The 26,179-nt window shown below is 38.8% G+C and overlaps 1 protein-coding gene across 2 annotated transcripts in view; it reads right to left on the bottom strand.

Moving 5' to 3' along the window:
- The window catches only part of LOC116545418 (zinc finger protein 254), a 56,735-nt gene that overhangs the window by 18,332 nt on the left and 12,224 nt on the right, over window positions 1–26,179 (bottom strand). Inside the window, exons 1-3 of one of the 2 annotated variants that reach the window (XM_032271930.1) lie at window positions 8,943–9,300; window positions 8,320–8,446; window positions 7,627–7,846 (exon numbers count right to left, since the gene is read on the bottom strand). In XM_032271930.1, the coding sequence (XP_032127821.1) occupies window positions 7,743–7,846; window positions 8,320–8,446; window positions 8,943–8,987 (276 nt within the window). In that variant the 5' untranslated portion in view covers window positions 8,988–9,300 and the 3' untranslated portion in view covers window positions 7,627–7,742. Of the gene's footprint in view, window positions 1–7,626; window positions 7,847–8,319; window positions 8,447–8,942; window positions 9,301–26,179 lie in introns of those variants that run through there. The other variant, XM_032271929.1, reaches the window with a different exon arrangement.

Here is a 26,179-nt window from a genome sequence, read left to right as displayed (position 1 = left end):
TTTCATCACCACCAGGCCTGCCTTACAAGAGCTCCTGAAGGAAGCACTAAATATAGAAAGGAACAAGTACCAGCCACTCCAGAAATGTATCAAATGGTAAAGAGCATTGACACAATGAAGAAACTGCGTCAACTAACAGTGAAAACAACCAGCTAGCATCAAAATGGCAGGATCAAATTCACACGTAACAATATTAACCTTAAATGTAAATGGGCTAAATGTCACAATCAAAAGACACAGACTGGTAAGTTGGATAAAAAGTCAAAATCCATCAGTGTGCTATATTCAGGAAATCCAGCTCACATACAAGGACACACATACGCTCAAAATAAAGGGATGGAGGAAGATTTACCAAGCAAATGGAGAGCAAAAAAAAGAAGGAGTTGGAATCCTAGTCTCTGATAAAATAGACTTTAAACCAGCAAAGATCAAAAGAGACAAAGAAGGGCATTACGTAATGGTAAAAGGATCAATGCAACAAGAAGAGATAATGATCCTAAATACATATGCACCCAATACAGGAGCACCCAAATAAATAAAGCAAGTTCTTAATGACCCACAGAGAGGCTTAGACTCCCACACAATAATAGTGGGAGACTTTAACACTCCACTGTCAATATTAGACAGATCAACGAGACAGAAAATTACAAGGATACCCAGGACTCGAACTCTGATCTGGACCAAGCAAACCCAATAGACATCTACAGAACTCTCCACCCCAAATCCACAGAATATACATTCTTCTCAGCACCACATCACACCTACTCTAAAACCAACCACATAATTGGAAGTAAATTAAGACTCAGCAAATGCAAAAAAACGGAAATCATAAGAAACAGTCTCTCAGACCACAATGCAATCAAATTAGAACTCAGGATTAAGAAACTAGCTCAGTGGGGAGACATAGCATGGTAGAAATGCCAAATATATGTGATGGGGAGGAAGGCAGCAAATCACACTGCCATGCGTGTACCTATGCAACAATCTTGCATGTTCTTCACATGTACCCCAAAACCTAAATGCAATAAATAAATAAATAAACAAATAAAAGAAACTAACTCAAAACCATACAACTTCATGGAAACTTAACAACTGGCTCTTGAATGTTGACTAGATAAACAATGAAATGAAGGCAGAAATAAAGATGTTCTTCGAAACCAACAAGAATGAAGATACAACGAACCAGAATCTCCGGAACACATTTAAAGCACTGTGTAGAAAATTTATAGCAATAAGTGACCACATGAGAAGCAAGGAAAGATCTAAAATTGACACCTTATCATCAAAATTTAAAGAGCTAGAGGAGCAAGACAAAAAAACTCAAAAGCTATCAGAAGACAAGAAATAACTAAGATCAGAGCAGAACTGAAGGAAATAGAGACACAAAAAAACCCTTCAAAAAAAAAAAAAAAAAAATTACGCAATAAATCCAGGGGCTGTTTTTTTGAAAAGATCAACAAAATAGACAGACCACTAGACAGATTAATAAAAAAGAAAAGAGAGAAGAATCAAATAGATGCAATAAAAAACGATAAGGGGGATATCACCACAGATTCCAAGGAAATACAAACTACCATCAGATTACTACAAACAACTCTATAAACACAAACCAGTAAACCTGGAAGAAATAGATAAATTCCTAGACATTTGCACCCTCCCAAGCCTAAATCAGGAAGAAGTTGAACCCTGAATAGACCAACAACAACAGCTGAAGTTGAGGCTGCAATTAACAGCCTACCAACCAAAAAAAGCACAGGTCCAGATGAGTTCACAGCCAAATTCTACCAGACATACAAAGAGGAGCTGGTACCACTCCTTCTGAAACTATTCCAAACTATACAAAAAGAAAGAATCCTTCCCAAATCATTTTATGAGACCAACATCATCCTGATACGAAAACCCAGCAGAAACTCAACAAGAAAAGAAAACTTCAGGCCAATATCCATGATGAAAATAGATGCAAAAATCTTCTATAAAATACTGGCAAACTGACTGCAACAGCACATCAAAAAGCTTATCCATCATGATCAAGTAGGCTTCATCCTGGGGATGCAAGGCTGATTCAACACATGCAAGTCTATAAAGGTAATTCACCACATAAACAGAACCGAAGATAAAAATCACAATTATCTCAATTGATGCAGAGAAGGTCTTTGAAAAAATTCACAATCCTTTATGCTAAAAACTCTCAATAAACTAGGTATCGACAGAATTCAAAATAATAAAAGCTATATACAACAAACCCACAGCCAATATCATATTGAATGGGTAAAAACTGGAAGCATTCCCTTTGAAATCTGGCACTAGACAAGGATGCCCTCTCTCACCACTCCTATTCAATATAGTATTGGAAGTTCTAGCCAGAGCAATCAGGCAAGAAAAAGAAAGAAATTGTATTCAATTAGGAAAGGAGGAAGTCAAATTGTCTCTATTTGCAGATGACATGATTGTATATTTAGAAGACCCCATTGTCTCAGCCCAAAATCTCCTGAAACTGATAAGCAAATTCAGCGAAGTCTCAGGATACAATATCAATGTGCAAAAATCACAAGCATTCCATACACCAATCTTAATTTGACTTAGAGGGCCAAATCAAGAACGAACTGCCATTCACAATTGCTACAAAAAGAATAAAATACCTATGAATACAACTAACAAAGGATGCAAAGGACCTCTTCAAGGAGAACTACAAACCACTGCTCAATGAAACAAGAGAGGACACAAACTACAGAAAAACATTCCATGCTCATGGTTAATAAGAATCAATATTGTGAAAATGGCCATACTACCCAAGGTAATTTATACATTCAACACTATCGCCATCAAGCTACCGATGACCTTCTTCACAGAACTGGAAAAAAACACCTTAAACTTCATATGGAACCAAAAGAGAGCCTGCATAGCCAAGACAATCCTAAGCAAAAAGAACAAAGCTGGAGGCATCATGCTACCTGACTTCAAACTATACCACAAGGCTACAGTAATCAAAACAGCATGGTACTGGTAGCAAAACAGAGATATAAACCAAGGGAATACAACGCAGGCCTCAGAGGCAACGCCACACATCTACGACCATCTGATCTTTGACAAACCTGACAAAAACAAGCAATGGGGAAAGGATTCCCTGTTTAATGGTGTTGGGATAACTGGCTAGCAGTGTGCAGAAAGCAGAAACTGGACACCTTCCTGACACCTTAAACTAAAATTAACTCAGGATGGATTAACGACTTAAACATAAGAGCTAACACCATAAAAGTTTTCTTCTTGGCCGGGCGCGGTGGCTCAACCCTGTAATCCCAGCACTTTGGGAGGCTGAGGCGGGTGGATCACAAGGTCAAGAAATCAAGACAATCCTGGTCAACATGGTGAAACCCCGTCTCTACTAAAACTACAAAAAATTAGCTGGGCATGGTGGCGCGTGCCTGTAGTCCCAGCTACTCAGGAGGCTGAGGCAGGAGAATTGCCTGAACCCAGGAGACGGAGGTTGCGGTCAGCTGAGATCGCGCCATTGCACTCCAGCCTGGGTAACAAGAGTGAAACTCCGCCTCAAAAAAAAAAAAAAAAGTTTTCTTCTTGTCTAGAAGAAAACCTAGGCAAAAAGCATTCAGGACACCGGCATAGGCAAGGACTTCATGACTAAAACACCAAAAGCATTGGCATCAAAAGCCAAAATAGACAAATGGAATCTAATTAAACTCCAGAGCTTCTGTACCGCAAAAGAAACAATCACTAGAGTGAATAGGCAAGCAACAGAATGGGAAAAAAGTTTTGCAATCTACTATCTGACAATGGGCTAATATCCAGAATCTACAAAGAACTAAAACAGATTTACAAGAAAAAAAAAAAATTCAAAAGCGGGAGAAGAACATGAACTGATACTTTTCAAAAGAAGATATATGTGAGGCCAAAAAAACATATGAGAAAATGCTCAGCATCACTGGTCATTAAAGAAATGCAAATCAAAACCACATTGAGATACCCTCTCATGCCAGTTAGAATGGCAATCATTAAAAAATATGGAGACAAGAGATACTGGAGAGGATGTGGAGAAATAGGAACACGTTTACACTGTTGGTGGGAATGTAAATTAGTTCAACCACTGTGGAAGACAGTGTGGTGATTCCTCAAGGACTTAGAAATAGAAATTCCATTTGACCCAGCAATCCCATTACTGTATATATACCCAAAGGACTATAAATCATTCTATTATAAAGACATTTGCACACATATATTCATTACAGCACTGTTTACGATAACAAAGACCTGGAACTAACCCAAATGCCCATCGATGATAGACTGGACAAAGAAAATGTGGCACATTGGACTGTTAAACCAATGACAACAGAATTTAAACCATAGACTTACTTTGATAGTACTCTTAATGGTATAACTTCTCCTCTCATTTTATATCTCTCTTTGTTTTTTCTTGTTTCCTCTTTGGAAAAAAAAAAAATGTGGCACATATACACCATGGAATACCATGCAGCCACACAAAATGATTAGTTTGTGTCCTTTGTAGGGACATAGATGAACCTGGAAACCATCATTCTCAGCAAACTGACACAAGAACAGAAAATCAAACACCGCCTGTTCTTACTCATAGGCAAGAGTTGAACAATGAGAACACATGGATACAGGGAGGGGACATCACACACTGTGGTCTGTTGGTGCGGAAGAGGGGAGGGACAGCAGGGGATAAGGAGGTTGGGGAGGGATAACACGGGGAGAAATGCCAGATATAGGTGATGGAGGGATAGAGGCAGCAAACCACATTGCCATGTATATACTTATGCAACAGTCCTGCATGTTCTGCACATGTAACCCAGAACCTAAAGTGCAATAAAAAATACATATATATAAAATAAAAATTAAAAATATGTATATGCATAAATATAAAAAAGAAAAACGTGTAAATTTTTATGTTTTAAATACATGCATTTTTCACAAACTAAAACTACTGTAATCCAAGTTTAGAAGCAAAAAAATAGCCTTACATTGCTAAATTATGTATATATTTAACAGAGCCTCATATATAAAACAAATATTTGGGAAATAAATTATGTTTTTATTCAGATATAGGCTGACAAAAATGGTTGAAAATTCTCTAATTCCTTTTTGCCTGCCTACATACTATCTAATTCAGGTACAACATGTAAATTTTAGTATATTGCCCTAAATGAATCTAGAATTACAGACAAATTTGAAGTAAAAAATAGAAAGTAAAAATTTACATGGAGAGTGATATTAATAAGATTTTTAAAAAAATGGGGGGCTTCCCTATTTGCTTATCACCCGACAGCAAGAAAATCTGTCAGCCATTCCTGACAAAAATGCCTTTATGAGAGAAGCAGGCATCATGGATCCCACCTGAAATGACAGCTACACGGTACATTAAAGTTGGAGAATTGCTTCTGGTAAAAATATTAAGACCTGCCTGGGTAACGTAGCAAGACTCCGTCTCAAAAATAAGTGCCTTAAGAGGGCTCTGAGATTCAGGAAGGGAGGTGTGAAACTCTGCTAAGGCCCAAGATTGAAGGAAGGCACTCATTCAGGTGGCAAACTACCAGACTACCATTTTTGGCTACAGATAAGAAAATGTTCCACATAACTTGATTCCACTGAGAATTTTGAACTTAATCTATAACTATCCCTAACTTTTCCCAGCCACAGTCTGAGAGAGGTCCTGTTCTTCCAGAGGCCTGGATGAAGTCCCCCATTTTATAGCCATCCAGCAGGACTGCAGACCATGACTTTTACTGTGATCCCTGAAGCAGTTCCATGACTTAGTTCATGACCAGTTCTGCCTATGTACAAACTCAGAGTGACCTGGGAAAAACCTCTTTTGTACTCAGTGAAAGCCATGCTCATCCACATATTGATATAAAGCCCACCATATGCAGACCTGACTGCAGAAACCTGCCCTTGAATCTGCCCTGCAGAGCAAAGTGCTGAAGAATACTCACTCTGCCCAAAAGTTAAATGAGAATTACAACTATCCAAGCCCCTTTTAACAAGACAGCTAACGGTGGACCTGTGTGCAAACCCAGCAGCCTTAAGACCAAGCTATACAACCCCTCTTCCCTACAAACCCAGAGGGCATTCTATCACTTGGCAGACTCAACAAAAATAGATTTTTACTTTCTCAAATCAGTTTATAAAAACCTGGAGAGCTGTTTGCTCATTCAAATTTATAGACACCAATGCAAAACTATTATTTCTTATTGTCAATGTTTCTATTTTAACATATCACTGAAAGTATGTGGAAGAACAAATAGTGAAAAGAAAAATTTAAAGTCATTGATATCGAAGACCAATAAGTAAAACGTTGCTGTTTGTAGATTATGTAATCTTATATATTAAAAAACATAAACACTACATTAAAACCTGTGTAAACTAATGAATACACTCAATTAGCAAAATATAAATTAACATATAAGTCATGGTTCCATATACTAAAACAAACTATTTGATAAAGAAAAAAATCTAATTTACAATAGCAGTAAAATAATCAATTTTAGAACAAATTTAATCAAGAAACTTATAAATCTTTTAAGTGAACACTTGTATCAATGAAAAAAATTAGAGAGGGCAAAAATAAATTTTAAAATAATATTATTTCTATTGAAAGAATAAGCATTGTGAAACTGCCATAATATGCAAAGTGATCTATAGAGTCAATAGGCTCCTTATCAAAATTCCAATATTTTTCCACAGTAATAAAAAATATAATCCTAAAATGTACATAAAATTACAGTAAACTTTGAATAGCCAACGCAATCTTGAGGAAAAAGAACAAAGCAGAATGACGTGACACTTTATAATTTTAAACAATATTTCAAGACTGTAGTAGTGAAAACATGATGAAATGTGCAGAAATTTTTTTTTAAATCAATAGAACAGAAACCACTGCTCTCGTGCATTTCAGTCATGATGCAAAAAGAGAACTTAAAACGTAGGTTAACCCCAGGCGCAGTGGCTCACACCTGTAATCCCAGCACTTTGGGAGGCCGAGGTGGGTGGATCATGAGGTCAGGAAATTGAGACTATCCTGGCCAACACAGTGAAACCCCCATCTCAAAAAAAAAAAAAAAAGGTTAACACACAGTATATCAAAATTATGCAGATACCTGTCTCTCCACAAAAACAAGAAAAAATAAGTCAAATTTTACACTCTATTGTATGCCATAAATGGTACTTTGGCTGTCACTGTAAACTGGAAGGAAGATCATTTAAGGAAAAGTAGAATTCTTAGATATTTTATAAGCATAAGACAGAAGATGCCCTTATGTGACAGTATAATTTTTTTTTTTTTTTAATTACAGGTTTCTGGCCGGGCGCGGTGGCTCAAGCCTGTAATCCCAGCACTTTGGGAGGCCGAGGCGGGTGGATCACAAGGTCAACAGATCGAGACCATCCTGGTCCACATGGTGAAACCCCGTCTCTATTAAAAATACAAAAAATTAGCTGGGCATGGTGGTGTGTGCCTGTAATCCCAGCTACTCAGGAGGCTGAGGCAGGAGAATTGCCTGAGCCCAGGAGGCGGAGGTTGCGGTGAGCCGAGATCACGCCATTGCACTCCAGCCTGGGTAACATGAGTGAAACTCCGTCTCAAAAAAAAAAAAAAAAAATTACAGGCTTCTCAGAAACTATCTCCTTTGGATAACAGCTTCCCAAATCACTTTAAAGACTGGCTTTCTCCTTGACTTTGGACTTCTCCTCCATGTCGTCTGTTGTATTCACTCTCACCTACCTGGGGGTTCATCCACCATCGCATGTCGCTTCACCTTCCAGGGCTCTTTTGCTTTCTCCAGACAGGTGATGAGGTCTGGCTTAGAGGCAGCAATACCTGTTTTATTAAAAATAACTAACATGAATCTTGCTCATGTTCTCCAATTACCAACTTAGTAATGTGCTCAGCAAAGCAGATATAATATTCTAATAAATTTATCCCAATGTACCAATTTATAACAGAAATTTTTTAATATTTATGAAATATTTTAATTTTGTAGATTCTTAATTTCACTGCCTGTTACTACTTAATCAAAAATTCATGATGGCAATTAGATTTTAAGGTGTGAGAAACAATGTTCTATGCCACTAAACTACTAAAATTACCACTAAAGTGAAGGACACAGATCAGCTCAGGAATATGGAAAGTTTGGGTCAAAATAAAACATCTTGAAGAAATTCTTTTCTAAACAGACAAATCCCCAGGATTTTCTTGAAAACAGAAATCTGAAAGCATAAATAAGCATATTCTACAAAAAAGTAATGAAACTTTAATTTATATTAGGAATTCCATATTAAAGTTATCCTCACCCAGGAAGGCCAGGTTTCTGTAGTTCTCTAACATCACATTCCTATATAAATTCTGTTGTGCAGTGTCCAGGCATTGCCACTCCTCCAGAGAGAATTCTATGGCCACATCCCTAAATGTCAACAGTCCCTGGAAAACACACACAAACACACATATTTACAAAGTGGGTATGGGCAGAATTTTTCATTTGACTCAAGGTAAAATGAGAAAGTGAATAGAACTGGTTCTGACTTATAAGAATGGCTGAAACTATCCAATAAAATAATTGTCAATATACAAGCATTTTATAACATATTCTCTAACTCTGAAAAAAGAGAGTAGCATAATATCCACAACATCAGTGTATAAATGATACTTGTCTGGATGATAAAGTGGAAAATAGAGGGCATAAACACTAACGTGTGCATTTTTGTGTGCTATATTTACATAACACAGAATGAGTTCTGTATATTTTTCAGAAGAAAAAGACACAGTTGTTTATATTTTTCACACAGGATAGACATGTTGAGTTAGAAGGTACCATTCAAATTATAATGTGCACAAAACTGGACATCTCGTAAATGCAGACTATTTTTTCAGGAGATCTGAAATAAAGTCTGAGTTACTGAATTCCTAACAAGCTCACCAGTAATGCCAATATTTTGGCCCCAAAAAATATTTTGCCAAACATCCAGTAAGTGAAAGAGCCTGTTTTCTTGTTTGTTTGTTTGTTTTCAGTTTTTCTGGCCTGTAAACAAAGAAGAGAGCTTTCATTTACCAAAGAAAGATAAGTGCAAAGAAAACCTAAAGAACACCGCCAGGCCTGCCCTACAACAGCTCCTTAAGGAAGTACTAAACATAGAAAGGAACAACTGGTACCAGTCACTGGAAAAACACACCAGATTTAAAGACCATTGATGTGAGGAAGAAAGTACATCAATGGGAAAAATAACCAGCATCATAATGGCAGGGTCAAATTCACACATAACAATATTAACCTTAAATGTAAATGGGCTAAAAGCCTCAATAAAAAGAAACAGACTGGCGAACTGGATAAAGAGTCAAGACCCATCAGTGTGCTATATTCGAGAGACCCATCTCACACGCAGACACACAGAAGCTCAAAATAAACAGATGGAGTAATATTTACCAAGCAAATGGAATGCAAAAAGAAAGCAGAGGTTACAATTCTAGTCTCTGATAAAACAGACTTTAAACCATCAAAGATCAAAAGAGACAAAGAAGGGTATTACATAATGGTAAAGGAATCGATGCAACAAGAAGAGCTAACTATCCTAAATATATATGCACCCAATGCAGGAGCACTCAGATTCATAAAGCAAGTTCTTAGAGACCTACAAAGAGACTTAGACTCCCACACAATAACAGTGGGAGACATTAACACCCCACTGTCAATATTAGACAGATCAACAAGACAGAAAATTAACAAGGATATCCAGGACTTGAACTCAGCTCTGGACCAAGTGGACCTAACAGGCATCGAAAGAACCCTCCACCCCAAATAAACAGAATATACATTCTTCTTGACACCACATTGCACCTATTCTAAAAATGACCACATAATTGGAAGTAAAACACTTCTCAGCAAATGCAAAAGAACAGAATTTATAACAGCCTCTCAGAGCACAGTGCAATCAAATTAGAACTCAGGATTAAGAAACTCACTCAAGACCACAAAAATACACGGAAACTGAACAACCTGCTCCTGAATGAGTACTGGATAAATAACTAAATGAAGGCAGGAAATAAAGATGTTCTTTGAAACCAATGAGAACGAAGACACAACGTACCAGAATCTCTGGGACACATTTAAAGCAGTATGTAGAGGAAAATTTTTAGTACTAAATGCCCAAAAGAGAAAGCAGAAAAGATCTAAAATTAACATACTAACATCAAAATTAAAAGAACTAGAGAAGCAAGAACAAAGAAATTCAAAAGCCAGCATAAAACAAGAAATAACTAAGATCAGATCAGAACTGAAGGAGATAGAGACACACACACAAAAAAAACCCTTCAAAAAATTAATGAATCCAGGGGCTGGTTTTTTGAAAAGATCAACTAAATAGATAGACCACTAGCCAGACTAATAAAGAAGAAAAGAAACAAGAATCAAATAGATGCAATAAAAAATGATAAAGAGGATATCACCACTGATTCCACAGAAATACAAACTACCATCAGAGATTACCACAAACACCTCTTTGCACATAAACCATTAAATCTAGAAGTGGATAAATTCCTGGACAATTATACCCTCCCAAGACTAAATCAGGAAGAAGTTGAATCGCTGAATAGACCAATAACAAGGTCTGAAATTGAGGCAACAATAATCTATCAACCAAAAACAGTCCAGGACCAGGTGGTTTCACAGCCAAATTCTACCAGAGGTACAAAGAGGAGCCAGTAAAATTCCTTCTGAAACTATTCCAAACAATAGAAAAAGAGGGAATCCTACCTAACTCATTTTATGAGGCAAACATCATCCTGATAGAAAAAGCTGACAGAGGCACAACTGAAAAAAAAAAAAAAAAAAAAAAAAAATTCAGGCCAACATCCCTGATGAACATCGAGGAAAAAATCCGCAATAAAATACTGTCAAACCAAATCCAAAAGCACATAAAGAAACTTATCCATCACAATCAAGTCGGCTTCCTTCTTGGGATACAAGGCTGGTTCAACATATGCAAATCAATAAATGTAACTCATCACACAAACAGAATCAAAGACAAAAACCACATGATTATCTCAAGAAATGCAGAAAAGGCCTTCAACTAAATTCAACAACGCGTCATGCTAAAAGCTCTTAATAAACTAGGTATTGATGGAATGTATCTCAAAATAATAAAAGCTATTTATGACAAACCCACAGCCAATATCATACTGAAGGGGCAAAAAACTGGAAGCATTCCCTTTGAAAACTGGCACAAGACAAGGATGCCCTCTCTCACCACTGCTATTCAACATAGTATTGGAAGTTCTGGCCAGGGCAATCAGGCAAGAGAAAGAAATAAAGGGTATTAAAATAAGTAAAGAGGAAGTCAAATTGTCCCTATTTGCAGACAACATGATTGTATATTTAGAAGACCCCACTGTCTCAGCCCACAATCTCCTTAAGCTGATAAGCAACTTCAGCAAAGTCAGCAAAGTCTCAGGATACAAAGTCAATGTGCAAAAATTACAGGCATTCTTATACAACAATAACAGACAAACAGCCAAATCATGAGTGAACTCTCATTCACAATTGCTACAAAGAGAATTAAATACCTAGGAATACAACTTACAAGGGATGTGAAGGACCTCTTCAAAGAGAACTACAAACCACTGCTCAAGGAAATAAGAGAGAACACAAACAAATGGAAAAACATTCCACACTTCTGGTTAGGAAGAATCAATATGGTGAGCATGCCCATACAGCCCAAAGTAATCTAAAGATTCAATGCTATCCCCATCAAGCGACCACTGACTTTCTTCACAAAATTGTAAAAAAAACACCTTAAACTTCATATGGAACCAAAAAAGGAGCTATATAGCCAAGACAATTCTAAGTTGGGGGGGAGGGAAGCTGGACGCATCACACTATCTGACTTCAAAGTATACTACAAGCCTACAGTAACCAAAACAGCATGGTGCTGATACCAGAACAGATATATAAACCAATGGAACAGAACAGAGGCCTCGGATGTAATGCCACAAACCTACAACCATCTGAGCTTTAACCAACCTGACAAAACAAGAAATGGCAAAAGAATTCCCTATTTAATAAATGGTGCTGGGAAAACTGGCTAGTCATATGCAGAAAGTTGAAACAGGATCCCTTCCTTACACCTTATACAAAAATTAACTCAAGATGAATTAAAAATTTAAATGCAAGACCTAAAACCATAAAACCCTACAAGAAAACATAGGCAATACCATTCAGGACATAGGCATGGGTGAAGACCTCATGAATAAAACACCAAAAGCAATGGTAACAAAAGCCAAAATAGACAAATGGGATCTAATTAAACTACAGAGCTTCTGCACAGCTAAAAAAAAAAAAAAAAACTATCATCAGAGTGAACAGGAAACCTACAGAATGGGAGAAAAAGTTTTGCAGTCTACCCATATGACAAAGAGCTAATATCCAGAATCTACAAAGAACTTAAACAAATTTACAGGAAAAAAAATAAACAACCCTAACAAAAAGTGGGCAAAGGATATGAACAGACACTTCGCAAAAGACGACATTCATGTGGCTAACAAACATATGGGAAAAAAGCACATCATCACTGGTCATTGGAGAAATTAAAATTAAAACCACATTGAGATATTATCTCACACCAGTTAGAATGGTGATCACTAAAAAGTCAAAAGACAAAAGATGCCGAAGAGAATGTGGAGAAATAGGTACGCTTTTATACTGTTGGTGGTAATGTAAATTAGTTCAACCATTGTGGAAGACAGTGTGGCAATTCCTCAAGGATCTAGAACTAGAAATACCATTTGACCCAGCAATCCCATTACTGGGTATATACGCAAAGGATTATAAATCACTCTACTCTAAAGACACATGCATAGGTATGTTTATTGCAGCACTGTTCACAATAGCAAAGACTTGGAACCAATCTAAATGCCCATCAATGACAGACTGGACTTAAAAACTGTGGCACATATATACCATGGAATACAATGCAGCCATAAAAATAAGTTTATGTCCTTTGCAGGGACATGAATGAAGCTGGAAACCATCATTCTCAGCAAAGGAACACAAGAACAGAAAACCAAATACTGCATCTTCTCACTTACAAGTGGGAGTGGAACAATGAGAACATGTGGACACAGGGAGGGAAACATCACACATACCGTGACTGTTGGGGTCTGGGGATCTAAGGGAGGGATAGCATTAGGAGCAATACCTAATGTAGATGATGGGGTGATGGATGCGGCCAATCACCACGGCATGTGTATACCTACGTAACAAACTGCGTGTTCTGCACATGTACCCCAGAACTTAAAGTACAATAAAGGAAAAAAAAAAACCTTAAAAAAAATTGGAGGACAGCTGCCAGATTAAATGTGATGGTTTATGCATATTACCTTTATAAAGATACTTAATGATGAAGAGAAAAATAACTCTGTAGTGAAAAAAATCTATAAAAAAGCTTATTAACATCAACTGCACGAGGACAAGCTTTTATACTGTACTGATACACCCAGAACACATCATTACTACTGAGATCCTGCCACCACTAAAGTAAACTACAGTCGAAATTTAAATGTAAGAAAACAGTTTTATGGAAAGTTCAAGATACAGATATCTTCCATATTCTACAATTTTTAATAGGAATTTTAAGTAGTTTCTCTTTAGCACGCTAATAAGCGGGTAACTCCTAATAATTTTTTTCTGAACCTTCTGGGTAATAAATGTCATCCTGTTTAAATGAGCATTTTCTTAATCATATAATACATAGAGATAAAAAAAAATACAAATATAACCTCAACATTATATGTTCTCCATCTTTACTAAGAACCCCAGGTTTTCCCCATAGAAATATTATCCACACCTTTCCATGTTCAACAGCCACAAAGGAAACATTTTCAATACTGCAGATCACAAATTTATGGTGAGAATTCTGTATGGCATATAAGAAGCCATAATGAAGAGAAGGCTCAGATATATAGAAAAAAAATATTTTTCAGAGACCCTTGACTATCATAAGCATTTTTTAAGTGAAGACAAACTCATTAAGGAGAAAAAACACAGGCAATAGAAGTAAAGATTTGCAAGCACTAAATGCATGGCACTCCAGGAGGCAGAGCAAACACAACTCTTGATCTGAGACATATTTAGCTGGGGGAAAAAAAAAAAAAAAAAAAAGGTCATTTTTTCTCTTTCTCCTCCTCCTCTAGAATTGCTTCTCAGATGAGATCTTCTGGACAAATTGCACCTGCATCTTTAGAATATTTCTTTACAATTTTGAGCACCACATGTTTACCTGTCACCACTACACCCAAAGGCAGAGGGCCCAAGACAGAAAAACTACAATTTCTGTCTTTTATAACAGAAAAGATTCAGGAACAATGAGCTGCTCCACAGAAATAAAAATGGCAGTTTTAAATATAAGTTTCTCTTTTTTTGTCCTCAGGTGCCCTCCCCTGCTACTGACACTGACTTATTTAAATAAATAAGTTTAATTACTTTTTGACTTAACATTATTAATGTTAAGGGTATAGAACATAGTGTCCAGTGTGACATTATTAGTTGAATGTATACCTACTTGTGGCAATAGTGAACGGTTTCAAAAGATAAACCAATAGTTGAAAGAAAAGACAAAAACATAATTGTGCTCTTATTTTAAAGTCTCTCAAACTTTAGAAGTAAAAAGACTTGCATTCCTCAAATAAAAGTTTTGGGTTTTTTTATTTTGTTTTGTTTATTAAAATTTCAAGACCTAAATTTAGATTTCAGAGCTCCAGATTTAGGTCCCAGGTGGGAGGAGCAGCAGCAGGTGTTACCTGCAATTGTTGGCATTTCAGCAAGAAGAGGGAAAGAGAAGTGGAGATTCTCATGTCTGTCTACTCAATACACACGTGTTACTCAGATTGGGTTTTTGAGCCTATGGCCTCTGAGTCAGTTTCAGTTCTCAAAGACACAAGAGTCATTGAAAGAAGTAAAATGATTAATATCTGCCCTATAAAGTTTGTAAAAAGCTGGTCTAGCCTCTCTAAAAGTCACTGTAGAGGACTATCGATACCAAATAGGCAGAGACACAATTCTGCCTGCATATTTAGGTGACAGTATGCATTTCCAGTGAGTTGACTGAAAGCCTGAGAGGAAAAGTCCCCTGTAGAATAAAGCCTGGTTGGCACCTTATGTGTTTATATTTGGTCTGGTAATTCTATACAGTATTTGGGAAATACAATTTTTAAAGAAATTATCTTCAGCTCCAGAGAAACCACAATAACAGAACAGAAAGAAAACTGTTTCATTACACAATTAAATCTGAATATCACACGTATTACAGTAAGTCGGCTTAAGAGATTAAAAAGACAGAAAGACAGTTACCACAATTAGTTCACAAGTAGAAGAATTTGAAGCACCATGTCATACACAGTTCATTCTAAATTCATCTGGTCCTTGGGGAGGCCATTCATGCATGCTAATTGGTTATATTCAATAACAAAACAAGCTTTTCACATCTTCAGGACAGAAGGTAGTTTTACAACCTGAAGCCAGGTGCCTGCTTAAGGTAGACTTTCACTCTTCTACAAAAGTGGTTGAATAGGGTGCTATCTTTTTGGCTATTTGCCTTTTAAAGCAGTGGCTCTGTACTCCCTGAGGACTGGGCTAGAGCTCTCCTGCTTCCCCTCTTCTTGTGGCCAGTGTCCTCCTTTTGTTTCCTACGATCGGCCCACAGCACAAGGTTTACAGGTAGCAGCTCACATCTTAGGTTTACGCCAATCGCCACAGCAGCACTTTAGTGTCACATTAGAGAGTGAAGCCTAAGCTGCAGGAGGAGAGCCTGCAGGACTCCTGGGTAGAACTGTACCTTTACCATAATGGGAATAAGAGCATTATTTAAGCCACAGTTTCTATTTATAATGGTGACAAGGAAGAAATACGGCTGGATTTCCAGCATGCATCCAGATAGAGATAGCTCCAAGAGTTCTCACTGTGGCAGCCTACACTTTTGACAAACTTTATGTGATACTAATAGGGCTTCTAAAACAGATACACAAAGCATTCCAAAGAAAAACAGCTCTTACTTCAAGAAAGATTATATTGAAAAAAAAAAAAAGTTAAAAACATCTTAAGAAGAAAACTGAGATCAGATATAAGATTTATGAAGTCAGCCAAAAAATATTTCTCTAAAAATAATTTCTCTCTAAATGCCCAAAGTGCATAGCTACTCTCATGAGAAACATGAGTATTATGAAGAAAGGGGGCATATTATTAGCAGAATTTTTAAAGATTTTTTTTTTTTTTTTGAGACGGAGTTTCGCTCTTGTTACCCAGGCTGGAGTGCAATGGCGCGATCTCGGCTCACCGCAACCTCCGCCTCCTGGGGTCAGGCAATTCTCCTGCCTCAGCCTCCTGAGTAGCTGGGATTACAGGCACGTGCCACCATGCCCAGCTAATTTTTTGTAGTTTTAGTAGACACGGGGTTTCACCATGTTGACCAGGATGGTCTCAGTCTCTTGACCTCATGATCTACCCGCCTCAGGCTCCCAAAGTGCTGGGATTACAGGCGTGAGCCACCACGCCCGGCAAGATTTTTTTTTATCTCTGCTGCTCTCTAATCTTCTAGCCATTGAATGCAGAATCTATATTGAAATATATATGCGGCCGGGCGCGGTGGCTCAAACCTGTAATCCCAGCACTTTGGGAGGCCGAGGCGGGTGGATCACGAGGTCAAGAGATCGAGACAATCCTGGTCAACACGGTGAAACCCCGTCTCTACTAAAAATACAAAAAATTAGCTGGGCATCGTGGCGCGTGCCTGTAATCCCAGCTACTCAGGAGGCTGAGGCAGGAGAATTGCCTGAACCCAGGAGGCGGAGGTTGCGGTGAGCCGAGATCGTGCCATTGCACTCCAGCCTGGGTAACAAGAGCGAAACTCCGTCTCAAAAAAAAAAAAAAAAAAATAAAAAAAGAAAAAATATATCTGACAACTTCCACCAGCACTTTTTGATAAAAAATTAAAATCTTCCTGTGGTAATATAGTGGAATATATGTGAGCCTGCAACATAGCTAACTGGAAAGCTATTAAGGTTTTGGGGCAGCCACAACACCTGCCTTTATTTGTACTGTAATAACAGCATTCCACTTTGTAAAATAAAAGACACTAAAATTATGCTTACATATAATTATCCTTACTGGTTAAACTGATAATCATATCAGACTAATATCTACTGTAACAATTTGATAGTAAATTTTCTTTGGATATTATTTATAAATATGTAAATATCAATAATTTTAATGTACTAGTCCAAATGTATATAAGATTTTCAAGTTTTATCTACTGGAACAACCAAGCCTGCACCACAAAAAGTCTTCGTCACAGGCTTATCTCTGTTTCATCTTCGTGGCTCTTTGTTCCAAAAGGATATCATAAGGACCAACTAATTGAAGTCCAAGGCTTGCAGAAAGTGAATCAGCTGGCTTTTCAGGATCAAGTTCTTCACAGAAATGACAGAAATCTTCAGGGTCCTACTCTGCTACACAGACTGGAGTGCAGTGATGAAATCATAGCTCACTGCAGCCTCGACCTCTCAGGCTCAAATGATCCTCCCACCTCAGCTTCCCAAGAGGCTGGCAGCACAGATTCTTGATGTAGAAACTTAGATTATTGATTTGAAACTTTCTTTTTTGATCGATCCAAGATGGTCGCTTAGGAACAGCTCAGGATTGCAGCTCCCAGGGAAAGCGCGGAGGGTGAGTGGACACCGCATTTTTATTGCCCACAGACTAGGAAATTCCCAGGCGGAGGAGCTCCACGGGTCGCCAGCGTGGCTGTTTCCGCCACCGTGGCCATGCCGGCCGATGCCCCTGCAATGCCCCGCGCGGCTGTTTTGTCGGCGCCCCAAAGCAGCGGTTCTCCATACAAAATACACCAGTCCGGGTGCCCTTTTGGCTGGATTTGGAGCCACGGGAACTTGCCCATTCATCTGTTTAAAAAGGGGACTGAGCAGGGAACCAGGACAGTAGATTCCAGGGCAAAAAAAGCGCCACGAATATCAGTGCCACTGTTTAAGCCAGCGCAGTTATTTGCGGCAGGGGAAAACACACAGACCCCGGCGCCTCTTCAACAGGTGACTGGAACACCAACTTAAAAAAACAAAAGGCTCTGAGGCACGGAGCCAGGCAATCAGGCTCGGCTGATCACACTCCCACAAAAGAACAGCAATCAGAAACTCTCTGGATTGAGAGTTTCATGGCAAGCGCAGCTGAACCCGGGGACGGTCCACCTCTATGGGGGAGGGGCATCCGCCATTACCGAGGCAGCCCACCACTACAGAGGTAGTCAGCCAATGCAGAGGCAGCCCGCCGTTGCCAAGGCAACCCGCCATTACTGAGGCAGCCTGCCCGTTGCCAAGGCAACCCGCCACTGCAGACAGACTCTGCCTTAATAGAGGCGGGCCACCATTGCCCAGGCAGTTCTAACTACACCCATATAAACAAGCCTGCAGGGAAGGTCACTTGGCAGCCGGGCGGAGCCCACAGCAGCTCAGCAAACCCTCTACAGGCAGACAGTGACTAGGATGCCTCATTGCTGGGCAGGGCAGCTCTGAAGGGAAAAAAAAAGAAGTCAGCAGCATAACCGAAACTCATAAAGCCCTAAATCCCTGGGACAGAGCACCTGGGAACAAAAAGAGGTTTATGAGTTCTGCTGTAGCAGACTTAAACGTACCAGCCCAGCAGCTAGGAATGAACAACAGAGCTCACAGCTCAGCATTTGAGCTCCTATAAAGAAGAGACCGTCTCCCCAAGCAGCTCCCTGACACCTGTATCTCCAAAGAGCCACCTCATTAAAGAGAGATCAGATTGACACTTGGCGGGTATCCTTCTGGGACAAAGATAGCAGAAGAAGGAAACTGGTAACAACCCTTACTGTTCAGCAGCTGCTGCAGGTGATCCCCAGGCAAGCAGGGCCTGGAGTGGACCTCAGCAGACCTACAGCAGAGGGGCCAGACTGCCAGAAGGAAAACCAAGAAACAGAAATAAACTAATCAACAAATAGAACGTCCACTCAGAGACCCAATCTGAAAGCCAGCAACTACAAAGACGACAGGTGGATAAATCCATAAAGTTGGGAAGAAACCAGCGCAAAAAGGATGAAACCACCCGAAACCAGAACACCTCTCCTCCTAAAAGGGATCACAACTCCTCACTAGCAAAGGAACAAGGTTGGAGGGAGAACAAGTGTGATGAAATGACAGAATCAGACTTCAGAAGGTGGGTAGTAAGAAACTTCTGTGAGCTAAAAGAACATGTTCTAACCCAATGCAAAGAAACTAAGAACCTTGAAAAAAGATTTGACGAAATGCTAACGAGAATGGACAAAATAGAAAGGAATATAAGTGAATTGATGGAGCTGAAAAACGCAAGACGAGAACTTCGTGAAGCATGCACAAGTATCAACAGCCAAATTACCAAACACAAGAAAGGATATCAGAGGTCGAAGATCAACTCAATGAAATAAAATAGGAAGGGAAGAATAGAGAAAAAAGAGTTAGAAGGAAGGAACAAAGTCTTCAAGAAATGTGGGACTATGTGAAAAGACCTAATCTATGTTTGATAGGCGTACCTGAATGCGATGAAGAGAATGAATCCAAGCTGGAAAATACTCTTCAGGATATTATCGAGGAAAACTTCCCCAACCTAGCAAGGCAGGCAAATATTCAAGTCCAGGAAATACAAAGAACACCACAAAGATATTCGTCAAGAAGAGCAACCCCAAGGAACATCATCGTCAGATGAACCAGGGTTGAAATGAAGGAGAAAATACTAAGGGCAGCCAGAGAGAAAGGTGGGGTTACCCACAAAGGGAAGCCCACCAGACTCACAGCAGATCTCTCAGCAGAAGACCTACAAGTCAGAAGAGAGTGGGGGCCAATATTCAACATCCTTAAAGAAAAGAACTTTCAACCCAGAATCTCCTATCCAGCCAAACTAAGCTTCATAAGTGAAGGAAAAATAAAATCCTTTGGGAACATGCAAGTACTCAGAGATTTCGTCACCACCAGGCCAGCTTTACAAGAGTTCCTGAAAGAGGCTCTACACATATAAAGGAACAACCAGCACCAGCCATTCAAAAAACATGCCAAATGGTAAAGAGAATCAACACAATGAAGAATCTGGATCAACTAATGGGCAAAACACCCAGCCAGCACCAAAATGGCAGTATCAAATTCGCACATAACAATATTAACCCTAAATGTAAATGGACTAAATGCCCCAATCAAAAGACACAGACTGGCAAATTGGATAAAATGCCAAAACCCATCGGTGTGCTGTATCCAGGAAACCCATCTCACATGCAAGGATACACAAAGGCTCAAAATAAAGGGATGGAGGAAGATTTATCAAGCAAACGGAGAGCAAAAAAAAAGCAGGAGTTGCAATTCTTATCTCTGATAAATTAGACTTTAAAACAACAAAGATCATAAGAGACAAAGAGGGACATTACATAATGGTAAAAGGATCAATGCAACAAGAAGAGCTAACGATCCTAAATATATACGCACCCAATACAGGAGCACCCAGATACATAAGGCAAGTTCTTAATGACTTACAAAGAGACTTAGACTCCCACACAATAATAGTGGGAGACTTTAACACCCCATTGTCTATATTAGACAGATCACCCAGACAGAAAATTAACAAGGATATCCAGGACTTGAACTCAGACCCGGATCAAGCAAACCTAATACACATTTACAGAACTATCCAACCAAAATCCACAGAATATACATTCTTCTCAGCACCACATCACACCTACTCTAAAATTGACCACATAATTGGGAGTAAATCACTCCTCAGCAAATGCAAAAGAACGGAAATCATAACAAACAGTCTCTCAGGCCACAGTGCAATCAAGTTAGAACTCAGAATTCAAAAACTAACCCAGAACCGCACAGCTTCATGGAAACGGAACAGCTTGCTCTTGAATGTTGACTGGATAAACAATGAAATGAAGACAGAAATAAAGATGTTCTTCAAAACCAACGAGAATGAAGACACAACATACCAGAATCTCTGGGACACATTTGAAGCAGTCTCTAGAGGAAAATATATAGCAATAGGTGCCCACATGAGAAGCAAGGAGAGATCAAAAATTGACACCCTATCGTCAAAACTGAAAGAGCTAGAGGAGCAAGATCAAAAAAACTCAAAGTCTAGCAGAAGACAAGAAATAGCTAAGATCAGAGCAGGACTGAAGGAGATAGAGACACCAAAAAACCCTTCAAAAAATCTATAAATCCAGGAGCTGGTTTTTTGAAAAGATCAACAAAATAGACAGACCACTAGCCAGATTAATAAAAAAGAAAAGAGAGAGTAACCAAATTGATGCAATAAAAAACGATAAAGGGGATACCACCACACATTCCACAGAAATTCAAACCATCATCAGAGATTATTATAAACAACTCTATGCACACAAACTAATAAACCTGGAAGAAATGGATAAATTCCTGGACACTTGCCTCCTGCCAAGCCTAAACCAGGAAGAAGCCGAAACCATGAACAGACCCATAACAAGGTCTGAAGTTGAGGCAGCAATTAAGAGCTTACCACCCAAAAAAAGCCCAGGTCCAGACGGGTTCACAGCTGAATTCTACCAGACATACAAAGAGGAGCTGGTACCATTTCTTCTGAAACTATTCCAAACAATACAAAAAGAGGGAATCCTTCCCAAATCATTTTATGAGACCAACATCATCCTGATTCCAAAACCCGGCAGAGACTCAACAAGAAAAGAAAACTTCAGGCCAATATCCATGATGAACATAGATGCAAAAATCTTCAATAAAATACTGACAAGCCGATTGCAACAGCACATCAAAAAGCTTATCCACCATGATCAAGTAGGCTTCATCCTGGGGATGCAAGGTTGGTTCAACATATGCAAGTCTATAGACGTAATTCACCACATAAACAGAACCAAAGACAAAAACCACATGATTATCTCAATTGATGCAGAGAAGGCCTTTGACAAAATTCAGCAGCCCTTTATGCTAAAAACACTCAATAAGCTAGGTATAGATGGAACGTATCTCAAAATAATAAAAGCTATTTATGACAAACCAACAGCCAATATCATACTGAATGGGCAAAAACTGGAAGCATTCCCCTTGAAATGTGGCACCAGACAAGGATGCCCGCTCTCACCACTGCTATTCAATATAGTATTAGAAGTTCTAGCCAGAGCAATCAGGCAAGAAAAAGAAATAAATGGCATTCAAATAGGAAAGGAGGAAGTCAAATTGTCTCTATTTGCAGACAACATGATTGTATATCTAGAAGACCCCATCGTCTCAGCCCCAAACCTCCTGAAACTGATAAGCAAGTTCAGCAAAGTCTCAGGATACAAAATCAATGTGCAAAAATCACATGCATTCCTATACACCAATAACAGACTTAAAGAGAGCCAAATCAAGAACATACTTCCATTCACAATTGCCACAAAGAGAATAAAATACCTAGGAATACAACTAACAAGGAATGTAAAGGACCTCTTCAAGGAGAACTACAAGCCACTGCTCAACGAAATAAGAGAGGACACAAACAGATGGAGAAACATTCCATGTTCATGGTTAGGAAGAATCAATATCGTGAAAATGGCCATACTGCCCAAAGTAATTTACAGATTCAATGCTATCCCCATCAAGCTACCAATGACCTTCTTCGCAGAACTGGAAAAAACCACCTTAAACTTCATATGGAACCAAAAGAGAGCCCGCATAGCCAAGTCAATTCTAAGCAAAAAGAACAAAGCGGGGGGCATCACGCTACCAGACTTCAAACTATACTACAAGGCTACAGTAATCAAAACAGCATGGTACTGGTACCAAAACAGAGATATAGACCAATGGAACAGAACAGAGGTCTCGGAGGCAACACAACATATCTACAACCATCTGATCTTTGACAAACCAGACAAAAACAAGCAATGGGGAAAGGATTCCCTGTTCAATAAATGGTGTTGGGAAAGCTGGCTAGCCATGTGCAGAAAGCAGAAACTGGACCCCTTCCTGACACCTTACACTAAAATTAACTCCAGATGGATTAAAGACTTAAACATAAGACCTAACACCATAAAAATCCTAGAAGAAAATCTAGGCAAAACAATTCAGGACATAGGTATAGGCAAGGACTTCATGACCAAAACACCAAAAGCATTGGCAACAAAAGCCAAAATAGACAAATGGGACCTAATCAAACTCCACAGCTTCTGCATAGCAAAAGAAACAGTCATTAGAGTGAATCAGCAACCAACAGAATGGGGAAAAATTTTTGCAGTTTACCCATCTGACAAAGGGCTGATATCCAGAATTTACAAAGAACTAAGACAGATCTACAAGAAAAAAACTAACAAGCCCATTCAAAAGTGGGCAAAGGATATGAACAGACACTTTACAAAAGAAGACATACATGAGGCCAACAAACATATGAAAAAATGCTTATCATCACTGGTCATCAGAGAAATGCAAATCAAAACAACATTGAGATACCATCTCACGCCAGTTAGAATGGCGATCATTAAAAAATCTGGAGACAACAGATGCTGGAGAGGATGTGGAGAAATAGGAACACTTTTGCACTGTTGGTGGGAGTGTAAATTAATTCAACCATTGTGGAAGACAGTGTGGCGATTACTCAAGGACCTAGAAATAGAAATTCCATTTGACCCAGCAATCCCATTACTGGGTATATATCCAAAGGATTATAAATCGTTCTACTATAAGGACATGTGCACACAAATGTTCCTTGCAGCACTGTTTACAATAGCAAAGACCTGGAACCAACCCAAATGCCCATCGACGATAGACTGGATAGGGAAAATGTGGCACATATACACCATGGAATATTACACAGCCATCAAAAACGATGAGTTTGTGTCCTTTGTTGGGACATGGGTGAACCTGAAAACCATCATTCTCAGCAAACTGACAGAGAAGCAGAAGATCAAACACCGCATGTTCTCACTCATAGGCGGGTGTTGAACAATGAGAACACATGGACACAGGGAGGGGAGCACTACACACTGGGGTCAGTTGGGGGGAAATAGGGGAGGGACGGTGGGGGGTGGGGAGCTGGGGAGAGATAGCAAGGGGAGAGATGCCAGAAGTAGGTGATGGGGAGGAAGGCAGCAAATCACACTGCCACATGTGTACCTATGCAACAATCTTGCATGTTCTTCACATGTACCCCAAAACATAAAATGCAATAAAATAAATGGGAAAAAAAAAAAAGATTTTCAAAAATTTTCTGTAACTATAATTCAGTTGAGAAACTGTACTTTTTAAAAGTATGAAACACAATATTAAAATAACTAAGGAATGCATTCAAAGTAAATATTGTGACTTTATACTCATACTATTGTAGAAAATACTATTGAATGTGTATGAATGCAGGCTGTTTACAAACACTACACATAACTATGCTAATTGTACTAAATAATAAATAGAAATCAAAGTTTGACAACAGACTCCACAGTTCAGTTTATAAACTGAGGCCGGGCATGGTGGCTCATGCCTGTAATCCCAGCACTTTGGGAGGCTGAGGTTGTCAGCTCACCTGAGGTCAGAAGTTTGAGACCAGCCATGGCCAACATGGTAAAACCCCATCTCTACTAAAAATACAAAAACTTAGCGAAACATGGTAGCAGGAACCTGTAATCCCAGCTACTTGTGAAGATGAGGCAGGAGAATGGCTTGAGCCTGGAAGGTGGAGGTTTCAGTAAGCCGAGACTGCGCCATTGCACTCCAGCCTGGGCAACAAGAGCTAAGCCTCATCTCAAAAAAAAAAAGGCCGGGCACGGTGGCTCACGCCTGTAATCCCAGCACTTTGGGAGGCCGAGTTAGGCGGATCACACCTGAGGTCAGGGGTTTGAGACCTGTCTGGCCAACATGGAGAAACCCCATCTCCATTAAAAAAAAAAAAAAAAAAAGAGAAAGAAAGAAAACTGAACTCTTTTTTCTTCTGTAGTATAAATAATTCAGCCTGCAAATAATTACCTTGGATAATCACATTTCTGTCAAACAACTTACTCAGTGTCTTTTAGTCTTTATAATTCTGTATTGCTAAATGTAACCCGGCTTTTATGCTCAACTTTTATGTGCTCTTGGAATCAGCTTTACTCTGAACAAATCTGTGTCAACTTTAAAAGACTAAAAATAATAAGAATTATCTTTTGCCAAAACAAAAACCAAGCAATTAATGTCAGGTCCCAGATAAAGACAGTCCTGAGTCAAAAAGAAAAAAAATGACAAAACATTTATTTAGCTGTTAATATGATTTACATATATTTCAAAAGAAGGAAGATGAAAATCTACATATAATCTAAATGTTTTAAGAGTAGAGATTTTAGTAAGCTATTTTCTCTTATTTGTATGTAGACTAATTAAGCCTCTTACTTCTAAGTTATAGTTTCTTTTACAACAGCCAGGTCTCTAAACATTTTTTTTAACTCTTGAACATCTAAATTCTACACACTGTGCACACATGGAAGTGTTTATGGGGAAAAAAAGCAGAAGAGAGAAAGGTGTTATATAAAATTCATGGGTTCACATGAATAAAACAAGTTCTTAGAAACCTATAAAGAGATTTAGATTCTGACATAATAATAGAGGGAGACTACAATATCCTACAGGCACTAATAGACAGATAATGGAAGAAGAAAAGTAACAAAATATTAGGACCTAAACTCAACATTTGACCAAATATTTTTAACAGACATCTACTGAATTAACTCTTTGTGTAAACATAACATAATATACATTCTTCTCGCCAGCTGCAGTGGCTCACGCCTGCAATCCTAGCACTTTGGGAGGCCAAGGCAGGTGGATCACTTCAGGTCAGGAGTTTGAGACCAGCCTGGCCAACATGGCAAAGCCCCATCTCTACTAAAAACACAAAAAAATTGCTGAGCGTGGTAGTGGGCACCTGAAATCCCAGCTACTCGGGAGACTGAGGCAGGAGAATCACTTGAACCCATAAGGCAGAAGTTGTGGTGAGCTGAGATTGTGCCACTTCACTCCAGCCTGAGTGACTAAGCAACACCTCGTCTCAAAAATATATACATAGATAGAGATAGAGATATTTTTATATATACTCTAAAACTGACCACACAATCAGAAATAAAACAATCCTCAGTA

The sequence above is a fragment of the Sapajus apella genome, unplaced genomic scaffold, assembly GCF_009761245.1.
Source record: "Sapajus apella isolate SASKATOON/1434 unplaced genomic scaffold, GSC_monkey_1.0 scaffold266, whole genome shotgun sequence".
NCBI lineage: Eukaryota > Metazoa > Chordata > Mammalia > Primates > Cebidae > Sapajus > Sapajus apella.
Note: the sequence above shows the minus strand (reverse complement) of the source record. Positions and strands in the feature narration are given on the sequence as shown.